Source organism: Trichechus manatus, unplaced genomic scaffold (genome assembly GCF_000243295.1).
Source record: "Trichechus manatus latirostris isolate Lorelei unplaced genomic scaffold, TriManLat1.0 scaffold00058, whole genome shotgun sequence".
Classification (NCBI taxonomy): domain Eukaryota; kingdom Metazoa; phylum Chordata; class Mammalia; order Sirenia; family Trichechidae; genus Trichechus; species Trichechus manatus.
Window position 1 is genome coordinate 9,355,275 of NW_004443994.1, and position 19,415 is coordinate 9,374,689.

The 19,415-nt window shown below is 36.5% G+C and overlaps 1 protein-coding gene across 2 annotated transcripts in view; it reads right to left on the reverse strand.

Moving 5' to 3' along the window:
• ARHGAP29 (Rho GTPase activating protein 29) overlaps window positions 1-19,415 on the reverse strand; it is a 69,619-nt gene that overhangs the window by 40,361 nt on the left and 9,843 nt on the right. For both annotated transcript variants that reach the window (XM_004378760.2, XM_023733461.1), the window contains one exon: window positions 5,364-5,498. In XM_004378760.2, the coding sequence (XP_004378817.1) occupies window positions 5,364-5,498 (135 nt within the window). The remainder of the gene's footprint in view (window positions 1-5,363; window positions 5,499-19,415) is intronic.

A 19,415-nucleotide genomic window follows, 5' to 3' on the forward strand; every position in this document is an offset into this window, starting at 1 on the left:
AACAATATAATAATAATCCTATGCAGTAATATACAATATATATTACAGTAATATATGTTATATATCATATATATAAAATAGTCTAGAAAATAATAAGGTCCAGAAATAGATGCAAATATACACGAGAATTTAGTATATGATAAAGGCAGCATTTCAAATCAGTAGGGAAAAGATGAAATGTTCAATAAATTAACCAGACACCTAGATACTTTAGAACGCATCGAAAGACTTTAATAAATGACACTATTAAAACAAAAAAAGAAAAACCACTGGAGAAGTCTACTATAATCTCAGCATGAGGAAATCCTTCCTAATATCCAAAATCCAGAAACAGTAAAAGACAAGACTGATAAATTTAACTGGAAAAACAAAACAGTAAAAAACACCATATGCAAAATCAAAAGACAAAAAACAACTGGTAAAATTTGCAACTTATATCAAAGATTAAGGGCTGATTACACACACACACACACACACACACACACACACACACACAGACTTTTTGTATAAATCAATATAAAACAAGAAAAAACGACCAATCACTAACAGAAAAATGGACAAAGTGTCAATTCACATAAAAGGAACTATAAATGCCTCATAAACATGAAATGCTCTCAGGGTATGCTTCAAGATGAGGGAAATGTTAATCAAATCTACACTGAGATACCACCTGTCACTACTGGACTGGATAACAAAGCTTGGTAACCAGTTCTGTTGGCAAGGGTACAGGAGATCGCCTCTTCAGCATGGCTGGCAAAAGGGCAGAACCTCTACAGAGGGCAACTTGGCAATATCAAAAAAAAAAAAAAAAATGTACACACCATCTAATCCAGCAACTGCCCCCTAGGAATTTACACAGTTATTCACTGAAGCACTGTTTATAATAGAACAAGATTGGAAACAATTCTAAAGTCTGTGAAATAATGTTGTTGTTGTTAGCTGCCATCAAGTTGGCCCCAACTCATGGCAACCTTATGTATAACAAAACAAAACGTTGCCCAGTCCTGTCCATCTTCATAATCGGTTGTTATTCAGGTTTTCACTGGCTGATTTTTGGAAGTAGATAGTTGGGCCTTTCTTCCTAGTCTGTCTGAGTCTGGAAGCTCTGTTGAGACCTGTACATCATGGGTGACCCTGCTGGTATTTCAAATACCACTGGTATAGCTTCTAGCATCATAGCAACACTCAAGCCACCACAGTGCAACAAACTAACAGATGAGTGCTGGAAATAAGTTACAGTTCATCAATATAATAGATTACCATGCAGTTTTGAATACAAAAATGAACAACAAAAGAATAAAAAACCTCTTTATGTACAGATAAGGAACGAGCTAGAAGCAGAACAAATGCTGCCAAAAAAGGAGGGTAAAAAGAAAACACATACAAGAATTTATCTGTATATTTGTGATGTATCTCCGGAAAAGACACACAAGAAACTAATAATACTTTTTGCTTATCTAGGGAAAGGAATAGGTGGCTAAGGGACTTACGAGAGAGACTTCACTACTGCATACCCTTTTATACCATTTGTATTTTGAACTGCGACTGTATTACCTACTGAAAAAATAAGTTTTCAAGACAGAAAGAAAAAACCACACTTCTACAATTGCGTATGCGTAATTAAGATTTATCTTTCTTCTTTATTTGCCAATTTTTAAATATAGGTCAAAAAACAGACATGTAATCCAAACTCCCTGAGGGACTGAATTGCTGGGCGGAGGGCTGTGGGGATCATGGTCTCGGGGAACATCTAGCTCGATTGGCATAACACAGTTTGTAAAGAAAATGTTCTACATTCTACCTTGGTGAGTAGCATCTGGGGTCTTAAAAGCCTGTGAGCAGCCATCTAAGATACTCCACTGCTCTCACCCCTTCGGGAGCAAGGGAGAACGAAGAAAACAAGATACAAGGAAAAGACTAGACCAAAGGACTAATGGACCACAACTACCATGGCCTCCACCAGACTGAGTCCAGTACAGCTAGATGGTACCCGGCTACCACCACTGACTGCTCTGACCGGGATCACAACAGAGGGTCCCGGACAGAGCTGGAGAAAAATGAAGAACAAAATTCTAACTCACAAAAAAAGACCAGACTTACTGGTCTGACAGAGACTGGAGAATCCCTGAGAGTATGGCCCCCAGACATGTTTTTAGCTCAGTAATGAAGTCACTCCCGAGGTTCACCCTTCAGCCAAGATTAGACAGCCCCATAAAACAAAACGAGACTAATGGGGCACAACAGTCCAGGGACGAGGACAAGAAGGCAGGAGGGGACAGGAAAGCTGGTAATAGGGAACCCAAGGTTGAGACGGGACAGTGTTGACATGCGTGGGGTTGCTAAGCACTGTCATAAAACAATACGTGTACTGTTTAATGAGAAACTATTTGTTCTGTAAACCGTCATCTAAAGTACAATAAAAAAAAAAATAGACATATAAAACCTAAATAAATGGTTCTTTTCATTTATGGTACAAATAAGATTGACCAAAATAACTGAAAATAATTCAAACAGTAATACTCAGTACATAATAAATTATTACTGAGTGCTGAAGATGTCTTTATCTGCTTCAAAAATAGGTTGTATCTCTCTTACCATATTGCAAATATTTTGTCAGACTGAACTTCCTGCTTAGAAACAGGAGGAGACACAGGAAATACAAGTTACTACTACAATGAATGGGGAAAAGCTAAGGATATTTCTTTTAAAGTTATTAAAAGGTAAATTCCATTTTTAAAATAAAAATTGAGTTAAAAATTCCAATTTTTCACTATTATACATATGAACTATATTAATTTCATGCATTCAAACTAGCAAGATTACTAAAGTTACTCCACAGAAGCTTTTTTTTTTTAATAGTTTGGTATATTTTAAAAATGCACTTAACAAATTAAGACCTCCAAACAAGTCAGCTGCTCAGGTCACCACCATTTTTCAAATGTAATAGGGGGGTTAAGATTCAATGATTTCTACATTCCTGACAGCTTTCTAATCCTACCATACAATAGTTTTTAACTTTTCCTCTCTACAACAGAGATAATAAAAATTTACTTTTACAGGTTTTTTGCAAAGATTAATATAGATAGTATATGCAAAGCTCTTAAACTGTCTGGCATAGAACAGACATTAAAAATGGTTCCTACCTTCCCCTGGCCTTTCCAAGGTCTGAAAACAAAATTACCACTAAATGAAAGAATTAAATGTTTTGATTTCACCTCAATTTTTCAGGTCACTGAATATTTTTCTTTTGGTGTTATCAATGATATTTTTTAGATGGACTCAACAATGGGGCTGGGGAGAAAGGTCTGATATTTAAAACATAAAAATTCACTCCAAAAAACCAGACAATTTTCAGTTTCACAGTCCCATGGAGTTCGACTGAAACAGAACTTTCTCAACCACAAAGTAATCTTTCCCTTTTAAATTTCATCCATGTACCAAAGTAAAATAGTAACAATAATCTGAAGGGGAAAGACAGTCACAGTGGAAAATAATATCCAAAAGATTGCTTTACCTCAAAGATAAAAAGATCTTCAAGGCAGCTGAGAGACCACTCTCTTCATGTCTGTTTCTGGAATGTGGACACAAACCGCACACAGGCACACTCCTTCCCCAGGACATCCTGACTGCGCACAATGGCTACTGACAACAATTGAACTGTGGTTGCTATTTCCAAGCGTGGAAATTTTACTATCTATAGACGCAAATTTCCCTATCTAAGTTAAAAGGCACTTGTAAACAATCTATTTAAAAACAAATTTGGTCACTAAGTACATTTTTAAAAGTCACAACACATGCTATCCATACTTCCTATTTAAAATTTAAAACCATCTATTTTTTTTGCTGCTTGAAATACAGAAAAAAGAACTACAAAAAAGAATGTCAACAAAAGGTGGGGGGGGGGGGAAATATGGTCTATATTCTACTGATAAAGTTTTTATTTTCTCTTCCTGCCTCATCCCTTGACATCTGCACTTTGCCCTCTCCAGACAGTAGCGAGTTCACCAATCTCACATTCCATTCAGAGTCTTGGTGCAAGCTGCCTATACCACAGACCCCAAGCTCCACTGTTAATGTTTACTCAATCCTCAAGACTCAGGACAGGTAACTCCTTTCTCCAAGAAGCCTTTCCTTTCCTTACTCAACCTAGGACGGGCCCCTTACTGTGTGTAACCATGGCACCCATGCTACCTCTATCACAGAACTGGTCACAGGATTGCTGTTACCTTTTCTGTCTCTGACTCCACTATACCATTGCTCTCCAGCAGTCACCTTTTATTCTTCCACTGAGTTTATATTATCTTATCAGTGCCATTTGACACTGATGACCATTTCTTAAAACCCTGTACTTTTTAAATTCTGTGACAGCTCTCTCCTGATTGTCTTCTACCTCTTAAGTGTTTCTCAGGTTCTTCTATCTTCTCCTCTACGTCTCTGGAATCTCATACTTGGTCCTCTATTTACTCTGGACACTCTAAGTCAGTGTCTTCCTTTTCCATTACCAACGTATACACCAACAACTCCCAAATCCACATCTTCAACTCAGACTTCTCCTTACCCTTAACGTTCAGTCTGTCTTTATTTATGTTTAGACAAATCAGTATCCATCCCCTCTTATGTAACAACCCACATTCCACCACGAACATACCCTAGGTACTGCCTTAGATCAGACTGTCACACCTCAGCTAGCCCTATTCCTAACAAATCTCCTAAATGACCTCCCTGCTTCCAGTTTCATCTCTTTTCAAAAATATTCCTTTTACCCTCAATCCTTCTTATATACTCCAGCCCAGAAAAATTCTAGCTGTAAGTCACTTCATCAAATATCCCAGTTCTTAAATTTTAAATTTTAGCACATATTTGCTATCTACATATATACACACACACGATAAACTTTTTAAAAACAATTTTTCATTTTCACAGTTTAAAATAAAGTCCCAATTAAAGCTTATTTTTCTCCATTTGGTTTCCTTCTTTACATAGAACCACTACAAATGGTCATTTTCCAGCATCATTTATCCTCACATAAAAAACATTTCCTGTACATACACTATTAACTCACCCCAAAAGGACATGCAATGCATCCATTCAAAAAATTCAAAATTTTTAAATGTCACTTGTTTGGTTTATTTAAGTTAGTATTTTTAGAGTGTTTACTGTAAAATAAAGTTTTAATTCTAGAAGAGGAAGAAACCGTTAGGTTGTAAGAGTGGGAATATTTAAATAGCAAAATATATACAATTCCTTATGGATACGTACTTTACCAATGCCATAAGAGATGGCTATGCAGTCAAAATGGACCAAAATATATCACATGGATCCTTTTCGCCCACATCAGCCCACTTTTAATATATCTTTCTTACCTTTCACTTTTGCAATAAGCATTTCTGCAGCATTCTGAAGATCAACAGAATTAAGGTTCTGATGCTTATTCATTACAGACTTTAAAACACGGAGAAGTTCGTCCAGACGTATATGAATGACTTCTTTAAAACAGTCTTAAAAAGAAAAAGAAAAAAATTTTAATTTGTTTCCAAAGCAAAGTTTCAAGAATCCAATCAAAAAAGACCTTTCTGAAGTACATTCAAGTAAAAGCAGTGGTTCCTCAATTTTTGCCTATTAAAAGTACACTTCTATTTTCAATACTGCAATTATATGCAATTTATACAGCCTTCAGAAAATTCTTAATCATTTTAATTAAGACTTTCAGGATCTCTCACAATTATGATCAATTTAGCACTACCTTTACACTTTACTAAGTACCAGTTTTCTCAGTCTAAATATGCTCTCAAGATTTCCCTTTAGGCAACTCTATGAGGTAAGTTTTTCCAATCTTATATAGTTTTTACTACCATATACTTTCAACATATACTAACAGAGTTCAAACTCTACAAAGTCTGATATATTGACCAATATTAAAAAACGTGTTAAATTTCCACATTACAATTGATTCTTTCACCAAGAAATTATCAAATACTGGAAACCAATAACTCAAAGGAGATGTATATGTATATATGAGTCGGAATCAACTAGAAGGCAATGGGTTTTTTTTTTTTTTAAATCATCATATGACCTGTACATTTTTAAAACTGTGATATAATTTACATGTGATAATATGCATAAATCTTTATACAGTTCAGTGAATTTTTGTACTTTTTAGATAACATGAATTAGTCTCCAATGATGAAAAATTTGGAGACTTCTACAAAAATTTCAGACTTCTGCCTACTCCTAAAAAATCAAGATCTGGTTATACCAGGCCCACATTTTTCTGTGACCACCAGCAACTGGTACAGAGTAGTGGCTGCTCTCTTATGGGTGTGTTTCTTCCCTGTCCCCACTTGTCTACCCCAAGCCTACTCCACTTATTTATCCAATCCCTGGCCCCTGGAGCAGATGACCATATAATTTATCACTCAAAAATGATGACACATTTGCAAGTGACAACCGGTGCTACTAATAATCATGCCAGGGTAACAGGCATATTCCAGGACCACCATCCCAGGCAAACCAGAAGTCACTCTACCTTTAAAACCCCTAAAGTAATCCTCAAAAGTCTGAAAAGACAACCACCTTAAATACAGTACTCTAATTTTCTTTCTCTATCTTTACACAGCACTAGTCTTTGATAATAGTTAACATTTATTGAACACTTAGTATGTGCTAGGCACTGTTAAAAGCACTTAAAGGATATTTCTAATTTAAGTCTCACATCAACTGTATTAGGCAGATAATAATATCATCATTGTACAGTTGAGAAAATCCAGGCACACTTACGTTCACTAAGTTACTAAACTGTGGAGCCAGAACTTGAACCCAGGGAACATAATTCCACAATCTACGCTCTTAACGTTACATTGCCTCCCTATTGAAATGGTTAAAAAAAAAAACCACAAGCCACTTTTAAAATATAGTATTATTTTAAAATTACACAATTAATATTTTTCGGAAATGTTAAAAGACTTATCAGTAGGAAGAAAAACTGTCTACAGGCCAAAAAAAAAAAATTCTACATCGTCCATCTAATATTCCACTCAGTAACAGTATTACCGAGAGAGAGAAATGTGCAGGAGAGGAGCAGGCAAGGTAGGAGCAAGGAGGGGAGGCTGACTATATCAGGGCAAAGAAGACTATTGCAGGTAGAGGCAACAGAAGATAGTGCTGGAAGTAAAGAGAACACAATGCCTTCCAGGAGAAAAAGTGACTTGTTCGTCCAACAAATTTTATTGACAAAAAAAAAAAAAAAAAGTTGTTGTTGTCATTATGTGCTGTCAAGTTGGTTCCAACTCAAAGCGACCCTATGTACAACAGAACGAAACACTGCCCAGTCCTGCGCCATCCTCACAATCGTTGTTATGCTTGAGCCCATTGTTGCAGCCACTGTGTCAATCCATCTTGTCCAGAGTCTTCCTTTTTATCGCTGACCCTCTACTTTACCAAGCATGCTGTCCTTCTCCTGGGACTGGTCCCTCCTGATAACATGTCCAAAGTATGTAAGACAAAGTTTCACCATCTTTGCTTCTAAGGAGCATTCCAGCTATACTTCTTCCAAGAGAGATTTGTTCATTCTTTTGGCAGTCCAATATTCTTAGCCAACACCATAATTCAAAGGCATCAGTTCTTCTTCAGTCTTCCTTATTCATTGTCCTGCTTTTGCATGCATATGAGGCTACTGAAAATACCATGGCTTGGGTCAGGCGCACCTTAGTCCTCAAAGTGACATCTTTGCTTTTTTATACTTCAAAGAAGTCTTTTGCAGCAGAAATAGAGACACAGAAACAGAGAAAAAAATGGAGGGGGAAAAGATGCTGACCTAAGTAACTCTGGAAATTAGTAGAGTCTACAATACAAAAGGCAAAAGGAAGTACAGATAAGCAATGTACTATAGTTGATAAAGCTGTTTTCCAAGGAGGTACAGGTTAAAAATTCTGATGTTGCTTTCAGCGTATACTGGAAATGAACAATTCACTGGATGTTGGGTGGTGGGAGTCAGGTTTCTCAATGTTGGAGTGGGAATTTACAGAGAAACAAGAGGAGGTGGTTAGAATAATCCATGCAGCAATGCATACTTCAGTAGGAACTCATGTTTAGCTTAATCTAGACACATGTCTAAGTAGAGAAATATTTATAGATATGTGTATACACATTATGTTAATAGATACATATATATTTTTTTGGTCTGTCAACTGAGAAAGCCTATAAAAAACTACACCCAAGTAGCAACAGGCACACCTAGTACATACATCTTGGTTTCTAATACCATTCCCCAGTAAAAAGAAGGCAGGCTCCTTAGAAAAAGGGTTCATTCTAGGACTACAGCAGGAAATACACAAGAGGAACCTGGGGCATCTTGTAGTGCCAGCAAGTAAGGAAGTAAGATGTATATATACAGTCACCCCTCAGTATCTGCGGGGGATTGGTTCCATGACTCCTGCAGATACTAAAAACCTGGATGCTCGAGTCCCTTATATACAATGGCGTAGTATTTGCATATAAAGTGAGATCCATGGGCCAGGACTGTGAGGAGCCCACTGTGCAGGTGCGCCTGCTCTGGCAGGTTCTGGTTCTCACCTGGGTGGGGAGTATGGGGAGAAGAGGGCTTCGTTTTTCCTGGGTTCCCCCTACCGCCTGAATGCAGTGGGAACTTGTGGGCATCCAGAGGTGCACACACCCCGGTACACCAGGCCCAAGGGCAGGGGCCGATCTGCAGAGCGGAGCTGGCATTTAGAACATAGGTGACACTTTCCTAATTGCTTCTTTATTTTTGGAACTCTCTGGAAACTTTTCCCCCCCTGAATATTTTCAATCTGCATCTGGCTGAATCCCTGGACGCAGAACTCATGGATATAGAGGGCTGACTGTATCTACATACATACATATATATATATGCACACACAAACATCCATAAATACAAACATACATGTCATAGAGGAACAGGAACCAACTGAAAGAGGTCCTAACGGTCAAAGCTGGAAAATCCGAGTGACAAATAGAGCAGTATTAGGTATTTATTATAAAATAAGTATCTATGAGTCCAAATTGATATAAATGACTGAGTAAATAAATGGAGGAGAAAAGACAAAGCTCCTTTGCAAAAGAATTTCAAATAATTTATGTAGGTGCTCTGCTCCAAAGGAGGGGGAGCATAACTCCTTACTCCTTAAGTGTGGGCTGCGCATAGTGACTTCTTTCCAAAGAATACAGTACAGAAAGGGGGGAAAAAGAGTAACCTGACAGTGGAGACACCTGACAAACACTACCTCAGCCAAGTGATCATGGTCAACATCAAGTCATAAATTCTAAGGATAGTACGTACCCTCGATAAGTGATGAAAATGGTACTTTTACTTCTCTGATCTTCCTCTCCAAAACCTATAAACCCCAATCTAATCATGAGAAAAACATCAAATGCCCATAAAGGGGCATCCTACAAAACACTTGGCCAGTCTAAACTGTCAAGGTCATGAAAAACAAGGAGATTCTAACAAGACAGGACGACTAAAGGGGAAAACTATGGAAATTTGAATAAAGTATGGATTTTAGCTAATAAAAATATACCAATACTGAGTCATTAATTTTAACAAATGTACCATACTATGTAAGATACTGGAGCCCTGGTGGCATAGTGGTTAAAAACTCAGCTGCTAACCAAAAAGTCAGCAGTTCGAATCTACCAGCCACTCCTTTTTTTTTTTTTTTTTAAGTAAGATATTAATAAGGAAAACTAGGTGTTAGGGCATATAGGAACTCTCTGTATTATCATCTTGGTTTTTGTTTAATCTAAAACTGTTCTAAAATACAGAATGAATTTTTACAAATGAAATACAACTGGTCAAAATAATTAAAAAATCTTTTATGTACTGTTGGAATTTCTTCCCCGTAAACATGTATTACTTTTAAGACCCTCCCCCCCAAAAAAAACCTCATTTGTAATTTTTTTTAATTCCTAGGGAATAAATGAGTGTGTAGTTTAAAGAATCAATGTACAGTTTAATAAATTACCTTAAATAAATGATGACTATTTAGTCTGTGCTATAATTTTGGATGTTAGTAGGATAGCTTTACTCAGTTGAAGCAGTATAGAACAGTAGCTGGAACACAGTAATTGTTGTTGTTATTGTTAGTTGCCGCTGAGTTGATTCCAACAAATAGCAACCCTATGTACAACAGAACGAAACATTGCCCAATCCTGTGCCATCCTCACAATAGTTATTACGATTGAGCTCACGTGTCAATTCATCTTGTCGAGGGTCTTCCTCCTTCTTGCTGACCCTCTACTTTACCAAACATGACGTCCTTCTCTAGGGACTGGTCCCTGCTGATAATATGTCCAAAGTAGGTGAGACAAAGTCTTGCCATTGCCTCTAAGGAGCATTCTGGCTATACTTCTTCCAAGACAGATTTGTTCGTTCTTCTGGCAGTCCACGGTATATTCAATATTTTTCACCAACACCATAATTCAAAGGCATCAATTCTTCAGTCTTACATATTCATTGTCCTATTTTCACATGCATATGAGGTGAATGAAAATACCATGATTTGGGTCAGGTGCACCTTAGTCCTCAAAGTGACATCTTTGCTTTTTAACACTGTAAAGAGGTCTTTGCAGCAGATGTGTCCAATGCAATACATCTTTTGATTTCTTGACTGCTGCTTCCATGGGTGCTGATTGTGGATCCAGGTAAAATGAAATCCTTGACAACTTCAGTATTTTCTCCATATATCATGATGTTGCTTATTGATCCAGTTGTGAGGATTTTTGTTTTTTTATGTGGAGGTGTAATCCATACCGAAGATCGTAGTCGTTGATCTTCATCACTAAGTGCTTCAAGTCCTCTTCACTTTCAGCAAGCAAGGCTGTGTCATCTGCAAATCACAGGTTGTTAATGAGTCTTCCTTCAATCCTGATGCCGCATTCTTCTTCACAGAATCCAGCTTCTTGGATTACTGGCTAAGCATACAGATTGAGTGAGTATGGAGAAAGGATACAATCCTGACTCTCACACCTTTCCTGACTTTAAAACATGCTGTATCTCCTTGTTCTGTTCAAACAACTGCCTCTTGTCCTATGCACAGGTTCCGCATGAGCACAATTAAGTGTTCTGGAATTCCCATTCTTCATAATGTTATCCATAATTTGTCATGATTCACACAGTCGAATGCCTTTGCATAGTTAATAAAACACAGGTAAACACCTCTCTGGTATTCTCTGCTTTCAGTCAAGTTCCATGGTATCAGCATGATATTCCTCATTCCACGTCCTCTTCTGAATCAGGCTTGAATTTCTAGCAGTTCCTTGTCAATGTAACGCAGCAACTGCTTTTGAATGATCTTCAGCAAAATTTTACTTGTGTGTGGTATCAATGGTATTGTTCGATAATTTCTGCATTCTGTGGGATCACCTTTCTTTGGAATGGGCCCAGATATATTCCTTCCATCTTCTTTTGATGCTTCCTGCATCATTCAACATTTTACCCACAGAATACTTCAATATTGCAACTCGAGGCTTGAATTTTTTCTTCAGTTCTTTCAGCTTGAGAAATGCCAAGCGTGTTCTTCCCTTTTGGTTTTCTAACTTCAGGTCTCTTCACATTTCAATACTTTACTCTGTCTTCTCAAGCTGCCTTTTGAAATCTTCTGTTCAGCTCTTTTACTTCATCATTTCTTCCTTTTGCTTTAGCTACTCTATGTTCAAGAGCAAGATTCAGAGCCTCTTCTGGCATCTATTTTGGTCTTTTCTTTCTTTCCTGTCTTTTTAATGACCTTCTGCTTTCTTCATGTATGATGTCCTTGATGTCATCCCACAACTCATCTGGTCTTGGGTCATTAATGTTCAATGTGTCAAATCTATTCCTGAGATGGTCTCTAAATTCAGGTGAGATGTACTCACGGTCGTAGTTCGGCTCTCATGAACTTGTTTTTATTGTTCCACGGTCAGCCACTAGCCTTGTTCTGACTGATGATATTGAGCTTCTCAACTGTCTCTTTTACACAGATGTGGTCAATTTGATTACTGTGTATTCCATCTGGTGAGGTCCACGTGTAAAGGTGCCGTTTATGTTGTTGAAGAAACGTATTTCCAATGAATAAGACTTTGGTTTTGTAAAATTCTATCATGTGATCTCCAGCACTGTTTCTATCACCAAGGCCATATTTTCCTACTGATCCTTCTGTTTCAGATTTTCACATTCCAATCACCAGTAATTATCAATGCATCTTGACTGAATGTTTGATCAACTTCAGACTGCAGAAGTTGGTAAAAATCCTTAGTTTCTTCATCTTTGGCATTAGTAGTTGGTGTGTCGATTTGAATAACAGTCGTTATTAACTGGTCTTCCTTGTAGATGTATGGATATTATCCCATCACCAACAGTGTTGTGCTTCAGGACAAATCTTGAAATGTTCTTGTTGACAATGAATAAGACGCTGTTCCTCTTCAATTTGTCATTCCTGACACAGTAGACCATATGATTGTCTGATTCAAAATGGCCAATACTAGTCCATTTCAGCTCACTAATGCCTAGGATATCGACCTTCAAGCATTCCATTTCATTTCTGACAACTTTCAATTTTCCTAGACCAGTAGTTTGTACATTCCATGTTCCAATTATTAATGGAAGTTTGCAGCTGTTTTTTCTCATTTTGAGTCATGCCATATCAGCAAATGAAGGTCTCGAAAGCTTTACTCCATCCATGTCATGAAGGTTGACTCTACTTTGAGAAGGCAGCTCTTCCCTAGTTGTATTTTCAGTTCCTTGCAATCCGAAGGGCTCATCTTCTGGTAGTATATCTGACAATATTCCCACTGCTATTCATAAGATTTTCACTGCTCAATTGTTTTCAGAAGTTGATCGCCAAGTCCTTCTTTGCAGTAAGTTCCACTGAAACCTGTCCACCATGGGTGACACTGTTAGTATTTGAAATACCAATGGCATAGCTTCCAGCATCACAGCACATGCGAGCCACAGCAGTATGACAAACTGACAGATGAGTGGTAGAACACAGTAAACCCCCCATAAACATTAGTAGCTATTTGTATTATTAGTTTATACACAGTAAAAATAGGATAGTAAAATAACATAAGCTTAGGTCTGAAATGGAACCTAGTAGCTTTGAAACAAAAGAATCTTCTGGGAAAATAACATATTTTGAAGTTGTAAGAAATTATGAAAACTTCCAGATTTCCCTTTCCCCCCAGTCTTGCAAAGCGAAGTCTCTTCTTTGCTTCTTTAGCCCACATATAAGTAAATAAGGCTAGTATATGCTAGTAATTCTGCTTACTCCCCAAATCCAAGGTTGAGTGTCCACCTTGTGTCACTCAGGGGTTGTAGTGCACTCTTTTTTAAACCTGACATATGTGATTCTTAAAAAAGAGAAAGGAAAGCCAGTTATTTCTATTCCCTATTCTGATGTTCCACGATAAAATCCACAGATGTTAATACACTTAAGGAATATGAGAGAATATTCTGTCAATTAAGTCTAAGCTTAATTTTCAAAGAGGGTCAACAATAACTATCATTATTCAAAAGTTACTGCTGGGCATCAAGCAAGATACTATAAAACACTAATGACCTAAATGCCTTAATAAACCAAGGTATTAAATTCTGGTCTTCTTAGAGCCAAGGAAATTAAATATGTTGAAATATATTTGAAAATTATTAAATATGTAAAAATTTTCTCAGTTTTAATTTCTAATATGGTAAATAGTGATAAAGGCCACATAACAAAAACTCTTTGGGATTCTCAATAATTAAGAGTATATAAAGGTCCTGAGAATCTCTGCTAGTTTTTTTTTTTTTAATCACTGCAAAACACTCCAATAACTGTCAGCATAAATGTTTTACCAGCTTGAAATTTCTTTGTTCTACAAAGAAACCCTTTTAAATAGATACTGAAGTTGTACCAAATTAATATACTGGAAAACAGTAATTGAGTTACTCAGGAGTTTCAGAAGTACTCTGAATTGCCCTATAAGTAATTCCTATTTCCTCCTGTGACTGAACAACTTCTGAAGTCTATAAACCAAGAGAAATGAACACAACAATTAATCAAAGAAAATGTTCATCACAAAGATTCACAAACTTTCATACATATTTGGGCAGAAAGATCAACTGCTAGGATACCTGTACATCCTTACAATATTTGGCATGATACTTCTTAATTAGCAAGTCCTCAACTATTTGTTGCATAAATGGTAAAAGTATTCCATTTTTACCAAATGTTTACTTCCCTCATAATAGAATAAAACTATCTCAAATTCTTTTTATGACACAAAAAGCCTCTTAAAACTGAAAATAAATTGTTTAAAGTTTTATTACTAACAGCTAATTAAGCAGCTCCATTAACACTTAAAATTCTTTTTTTTCTCTTTAAAAAAAAAAACAACACACACATCAGCAGCAATGAGCAAAGCAAAAGAGGATGTAATTGTTCTTCCCAAATACTGAGAAAAGGTAAGTGGTTGCTTGGTGTGATGGACAGAGTTAGACTGAGAGAGGTGGGTTCCAGTCCTTGATATGGCACTTTCTTGAGATGACCAGACAAAACTCTTAGCTTCTGTATCTCTAATTCATCATCAGTAAAATGGACTTGGTAAGAACACCTGTTCTACATATTTTATGAAGTTGTTATGAATATAAAATAAATTAACAGAATGAAACAGCTTTATAAAGTGTACGTGTGTATTTATATAGCTATTATTACTATTGAATCCGTAAGCCATTCAAACTAAACACCTTCAAAAACAGATCTCACACAGAATAAATTCAATAACAAACATACTTATAGCCAGGTCCCACAATATTTTGGCTAATGAAAAAGAAATACTGAAGTTAAGTTTCAATTAGGTTTAAGTTTCAACTTCATTTGGTATATAAAATTTAAATTACTGAATTACTTGGAAATAAAACAGTATTGTTGTTGTTAGTTGCCACTGAGTTGATTCCAACTCATGGTGACCCTGTGTGTGCAGAGTAGTACCACTCCATAGGGTTTTCAAGGCTGCGACCTTTCAGCAGCAGATTGCCAACCCTGTATTCCACATGCCTCTGGGTGGGTTTGAACCACTAACCTTTCAGCTAGTTGTCAGTCAAGTGCTTAACCGTTTATGCCACCCAGGGACTCCGAAATAGTAAGGAGGATATATTTTAGAATATATTTCTGTAGCTGTAAAGTTATAATATTTAATTTAATCACATAACTGAATACAAGATACTTTTAAAATTTTATAGTGGCCACATTGTAAAGGTAATAACCTTAATTTATACTACAAGGATATTATATGTGTGAATATTAGTCAACCAAAGTGTTAACACTCGTTATCTAGAACAGTAAATCTCATTTATCCCCAATATTGTAATCTGACTTTTAATTTATTGTTTCTCCCAACTGTGCCATTTATTTTCTGCTTAATTCAGCTTATCAAATGAAAACAGATTAGGTAGCTCCATGTTTTGGTTCTCATACATTAACACAATAACGCAGTGTTTATATTGAAACACTTCATGGAAATGCTTAAATAAATAAATGAAGGGGGGAAAAACATGTTTTCCTTGATTAAAGAAAAAAAAACCTGACAGTAATTTTTAAAAATCAGTCTCTCTGGAAAGCAATAAAAACCAGGAGGAAAACAAAGCTTCAGAAGTTCTCACTAGGAAACTCTCTCTCCTTTTTTTTGGCTGTAATGACTTCAGAATTTACAGGATAAAAGAGAAGCCTAAGGAATAAGCACCTTTCTTTTTTTCCAGGTACCTCGGGATTGTAAAAATAATAAAAGCTGATTTTAAAAACACTTATTTTCTAAGAATATTACATATACTAACTCATTTAATCTTCACAACCACTCCACAACGCAGATACTATTATCTCCCTTTTACAGATGTGGAAACTGTGGCACAGAGCAGGTAAGTAACAGGCCCAGGATTGTACAACTAGAAGTGGCAGAATGAGGATTCCATCACAGGCACTCTGGCTCCAGAGCTTGTGCTCTTGATCACTATGATACTGCCAGGGTTAAAGAAGTTATGGCTTAATGACAGGTACTCTGCAATCTGTGATTTAACAGGCTATTAACTTTCAACTGAGTATGCCAGTTATTATTGTTTAAGTGGTGCTAAATAAATCATGTATATAATTCTACGCAAGTGCAGAAGAGTAAAGCAATTTCTTAGATACACGTAATAAAAATAAGCTACTTGTATTTCATACTTCATTTCTCAAACATTCATTTCACACCTCCTAGCCACTAAGTCGTCCCTGTTAACATTCACTTTAAATCCTTCTAGGTGATATCCAATGGAAATTAACTTCTAGAGATGACGCAGCAAGACCCCAGCTGAGGCTGGCAACTTAATGTTTCTAACATTTCATAAAACACCTGGCACACTGTGAAGACTGAAAGTTTAGTGACAGTCACCAAAAGTAAAACTTACACTAAATGAAATCTGTCTAAAATAAATTTATACACCCTTTAATACATTCACCTGGGGAAAAAAATTGGGTCAATTCAAAGACAGGATTTCCATTAAGGCTTTGAAAATTTTTGCAGAACTTCCCTCTCACAACAGAACACATTATCTAATGGCATTAAAATTTCATTTGATTCTTTTGTTCAATAATTTTTTTTTTAAGAAAGTTAACATACCTCTCTTACTATAACCAAAATCAAACCCGTTGCCATCGAGTTGATTCCAACTCATAGCGACCCTATATGACAGAGTAGAACTGCCCCATAGGGTTTCCAAGGAGCAGCTGGTGGACTCAAACTGCCTCAGAAGCTATCACTTATGAGATGAGAACTATGTTTGTACAAAATAAAACTACACTCTAAATTAGAAAGCCTTTTTTAAAATTACAGAACTATCTGAAACTGATAATTTTTTATCTTTTTTTCTAGTCTATTTAAAAAACCCGAAAAACAAAGCATCAGTCACAAAAGCTTTTATCAAATCTATTTCAAAAAGTGTTATATAATCAGAAAGTTACAAGCAGCATTACACTAATTGTTGATTTTCCTTCAAATATTTTTTATACTGACATTGGACACTTCCAATCACTGAGTACAAGAAAAATTAGCTATTTTGCACTATTCTTATGGCCCAATTAAAAGCCTCCCACTTCTCAAATTTCCAGATTTTGAGCTTCCTTCAATGATGTTCCAATCAGGAAGGGGTAAGAATGCCACAAAAACAAAATTTAAAAATGTATAAACTAGAAGAACAATAATTAATCTGTTATTTAGAATTCAGAACATATTATTCCTTGGGGGGCAACCAAAAACCTGAATCAATACACTGAGTGTATATTAATCTACAGTTATAATTAAACAGAACACAAACATATAGTCGAGAGCTTCAGCATTTTAATATAAGATGCAAAATCTACCCCATAATTATTCGTAATGCACCTTAATGACACTGATAGAGATCCAAAACTTTAAATTCCACATCTGCCACTTGTATAAGACTACAGAGTAACCCCCTCCTGGAAACAAGCAGTGGAAAGAGAATTACCAAATTCTACTGCTTATCCTATGAAAGCCAGAGTGAGTGTCTTCACAGTACTCTGAACTCCCACATTAAACTCTCCATTTTATTTGCCAATGAAAAAATTAATAAGAGTCAAACTGCACACATACTTTAACCCTATTAGGTGGCACAGAGCTCTTTGGCAGACATTTGCTTTCTTTAATCAGCTAGCTGCTCAACAACTATTGCAACATGAGCTTCAAATTCTCACTTGGGAAATTTTCATAAACACCACTGCTAAGATAGTTACCATAAAACTCTCATTTAAAAAATCCTACAGAATGGGGTTGCGGAGGGTCCTCAAAACTGCATTGTATAATCCAAAAATGAACATTCAGCTGTTTTCTTCAGCTCTGAATTGTCAATATTCAAAACAACGTATAATCCTCAACCCCAATCAAATTTAAACCACAGAATCATAAGACTGATAGCACCTGGGGCAAGCGACACAATGACTTAAGCCAGATTCCAAAGTAAACCAGTAGCAGAACTAGGCCTAGAACCTGGATCATGTGATTCTCTTTCCAGAGCTCTTTTTGCCACCCCTTACTACCAATATGCTCCAACTAAATAACCTGGCTGGGAACAGATCTGCTAGCTCAAATCAAAGAGGGATGTGAAAGCCACATACTCCAAAGATAACTTAAGAAGGGAATTCCAAATAGACCCTAACCAAGAGTCCTTATCTCTATGTAAAATTTTCTTTAATTTGCTTCAATATCAACTTTTTCTAGGTTTCCTTTAAATGCTATGTTGTTGTTGTTAGGTGCTGCTGAGTAGATTTTAACTCATAGTGACCTCATGTGACAGGGTACAACCGCCTCATACGGTTTTCTAGGCTGCTATCTTTAATGGAAACAGAATGCCATGTCTTTCTCCTGCAGAGTTGCCAGGCAAGTTTGAACTGCCAACCTTTCAGTTAGCAGCTGAGTGCTTAACCACTGCACCACCAGGGCTCCTTTAAATGCTATAGAAAGGAAAAATATTTATAGCTCAATAATCATCTCAATATTCCCGATATTGATAAATGCCAAATGTCTATAACAGCACTGTCCAACAGAACCTTCAGTGATGATGGAAATGTTCTATAGCTTCACTGTCCAGTATGGTAGCCACTAGCTACATGTGGCTACTGTCCACTTGAAATGTGATTACTGCAAGTGAAGAGCTGAATTTTAAATTTTAATTAAATTTAAATAGCCACATATAGCTAGTGGTTAACAGATTAGACAGGACAGGTCTAGATAATCTCTCACTGAATACAGAACTGGCTACTGAAATAATGAAAATTGAGCAGTGTTTTTACAGAGTATCTGCCAGGTGAAACAGCTGAGATAGTATGGAAAACACACACCATTCTGTATTCATGACCTCTGGGATTCAAATCCCCAGGCCACCAATTATCAACAGTAAGAGATTGTTGGAACCACATAATCTAAATTATATATATATCATCTGTAAACTATGGCTAAAAAGACATTCCCTTATGGGGACTATGTGATTAAATACTGTTTGCATGTGAGCATACTCTGTAAAAGGTACAGCACCATGTACAATTACATATCATTTCTATAGCTCTAGGTCAGAGAAACAAAGTGTGGTCATAAACCAATCAGAAAGCTATTAATCTAAGTGCATCCTCAAGAGTATGACTGAACACCTGATGCAATGGTCAAGTGACTGCACATTTCTGCCTCACGACTGGCGGATAACAGAATATACACAGAAAATAGCATTGTGGTTAGACCAAAAGGGATTTAATTATTTATCTATGATCCATATTCTTTTTTTTTTTAATTGTGCTTCAGGTGAAGGCTTACAGAACAAATAGTTTCTCATCAAACAGTAGTACACATGTTGTTTTATGACATTGGTTAACAACCCCACAACA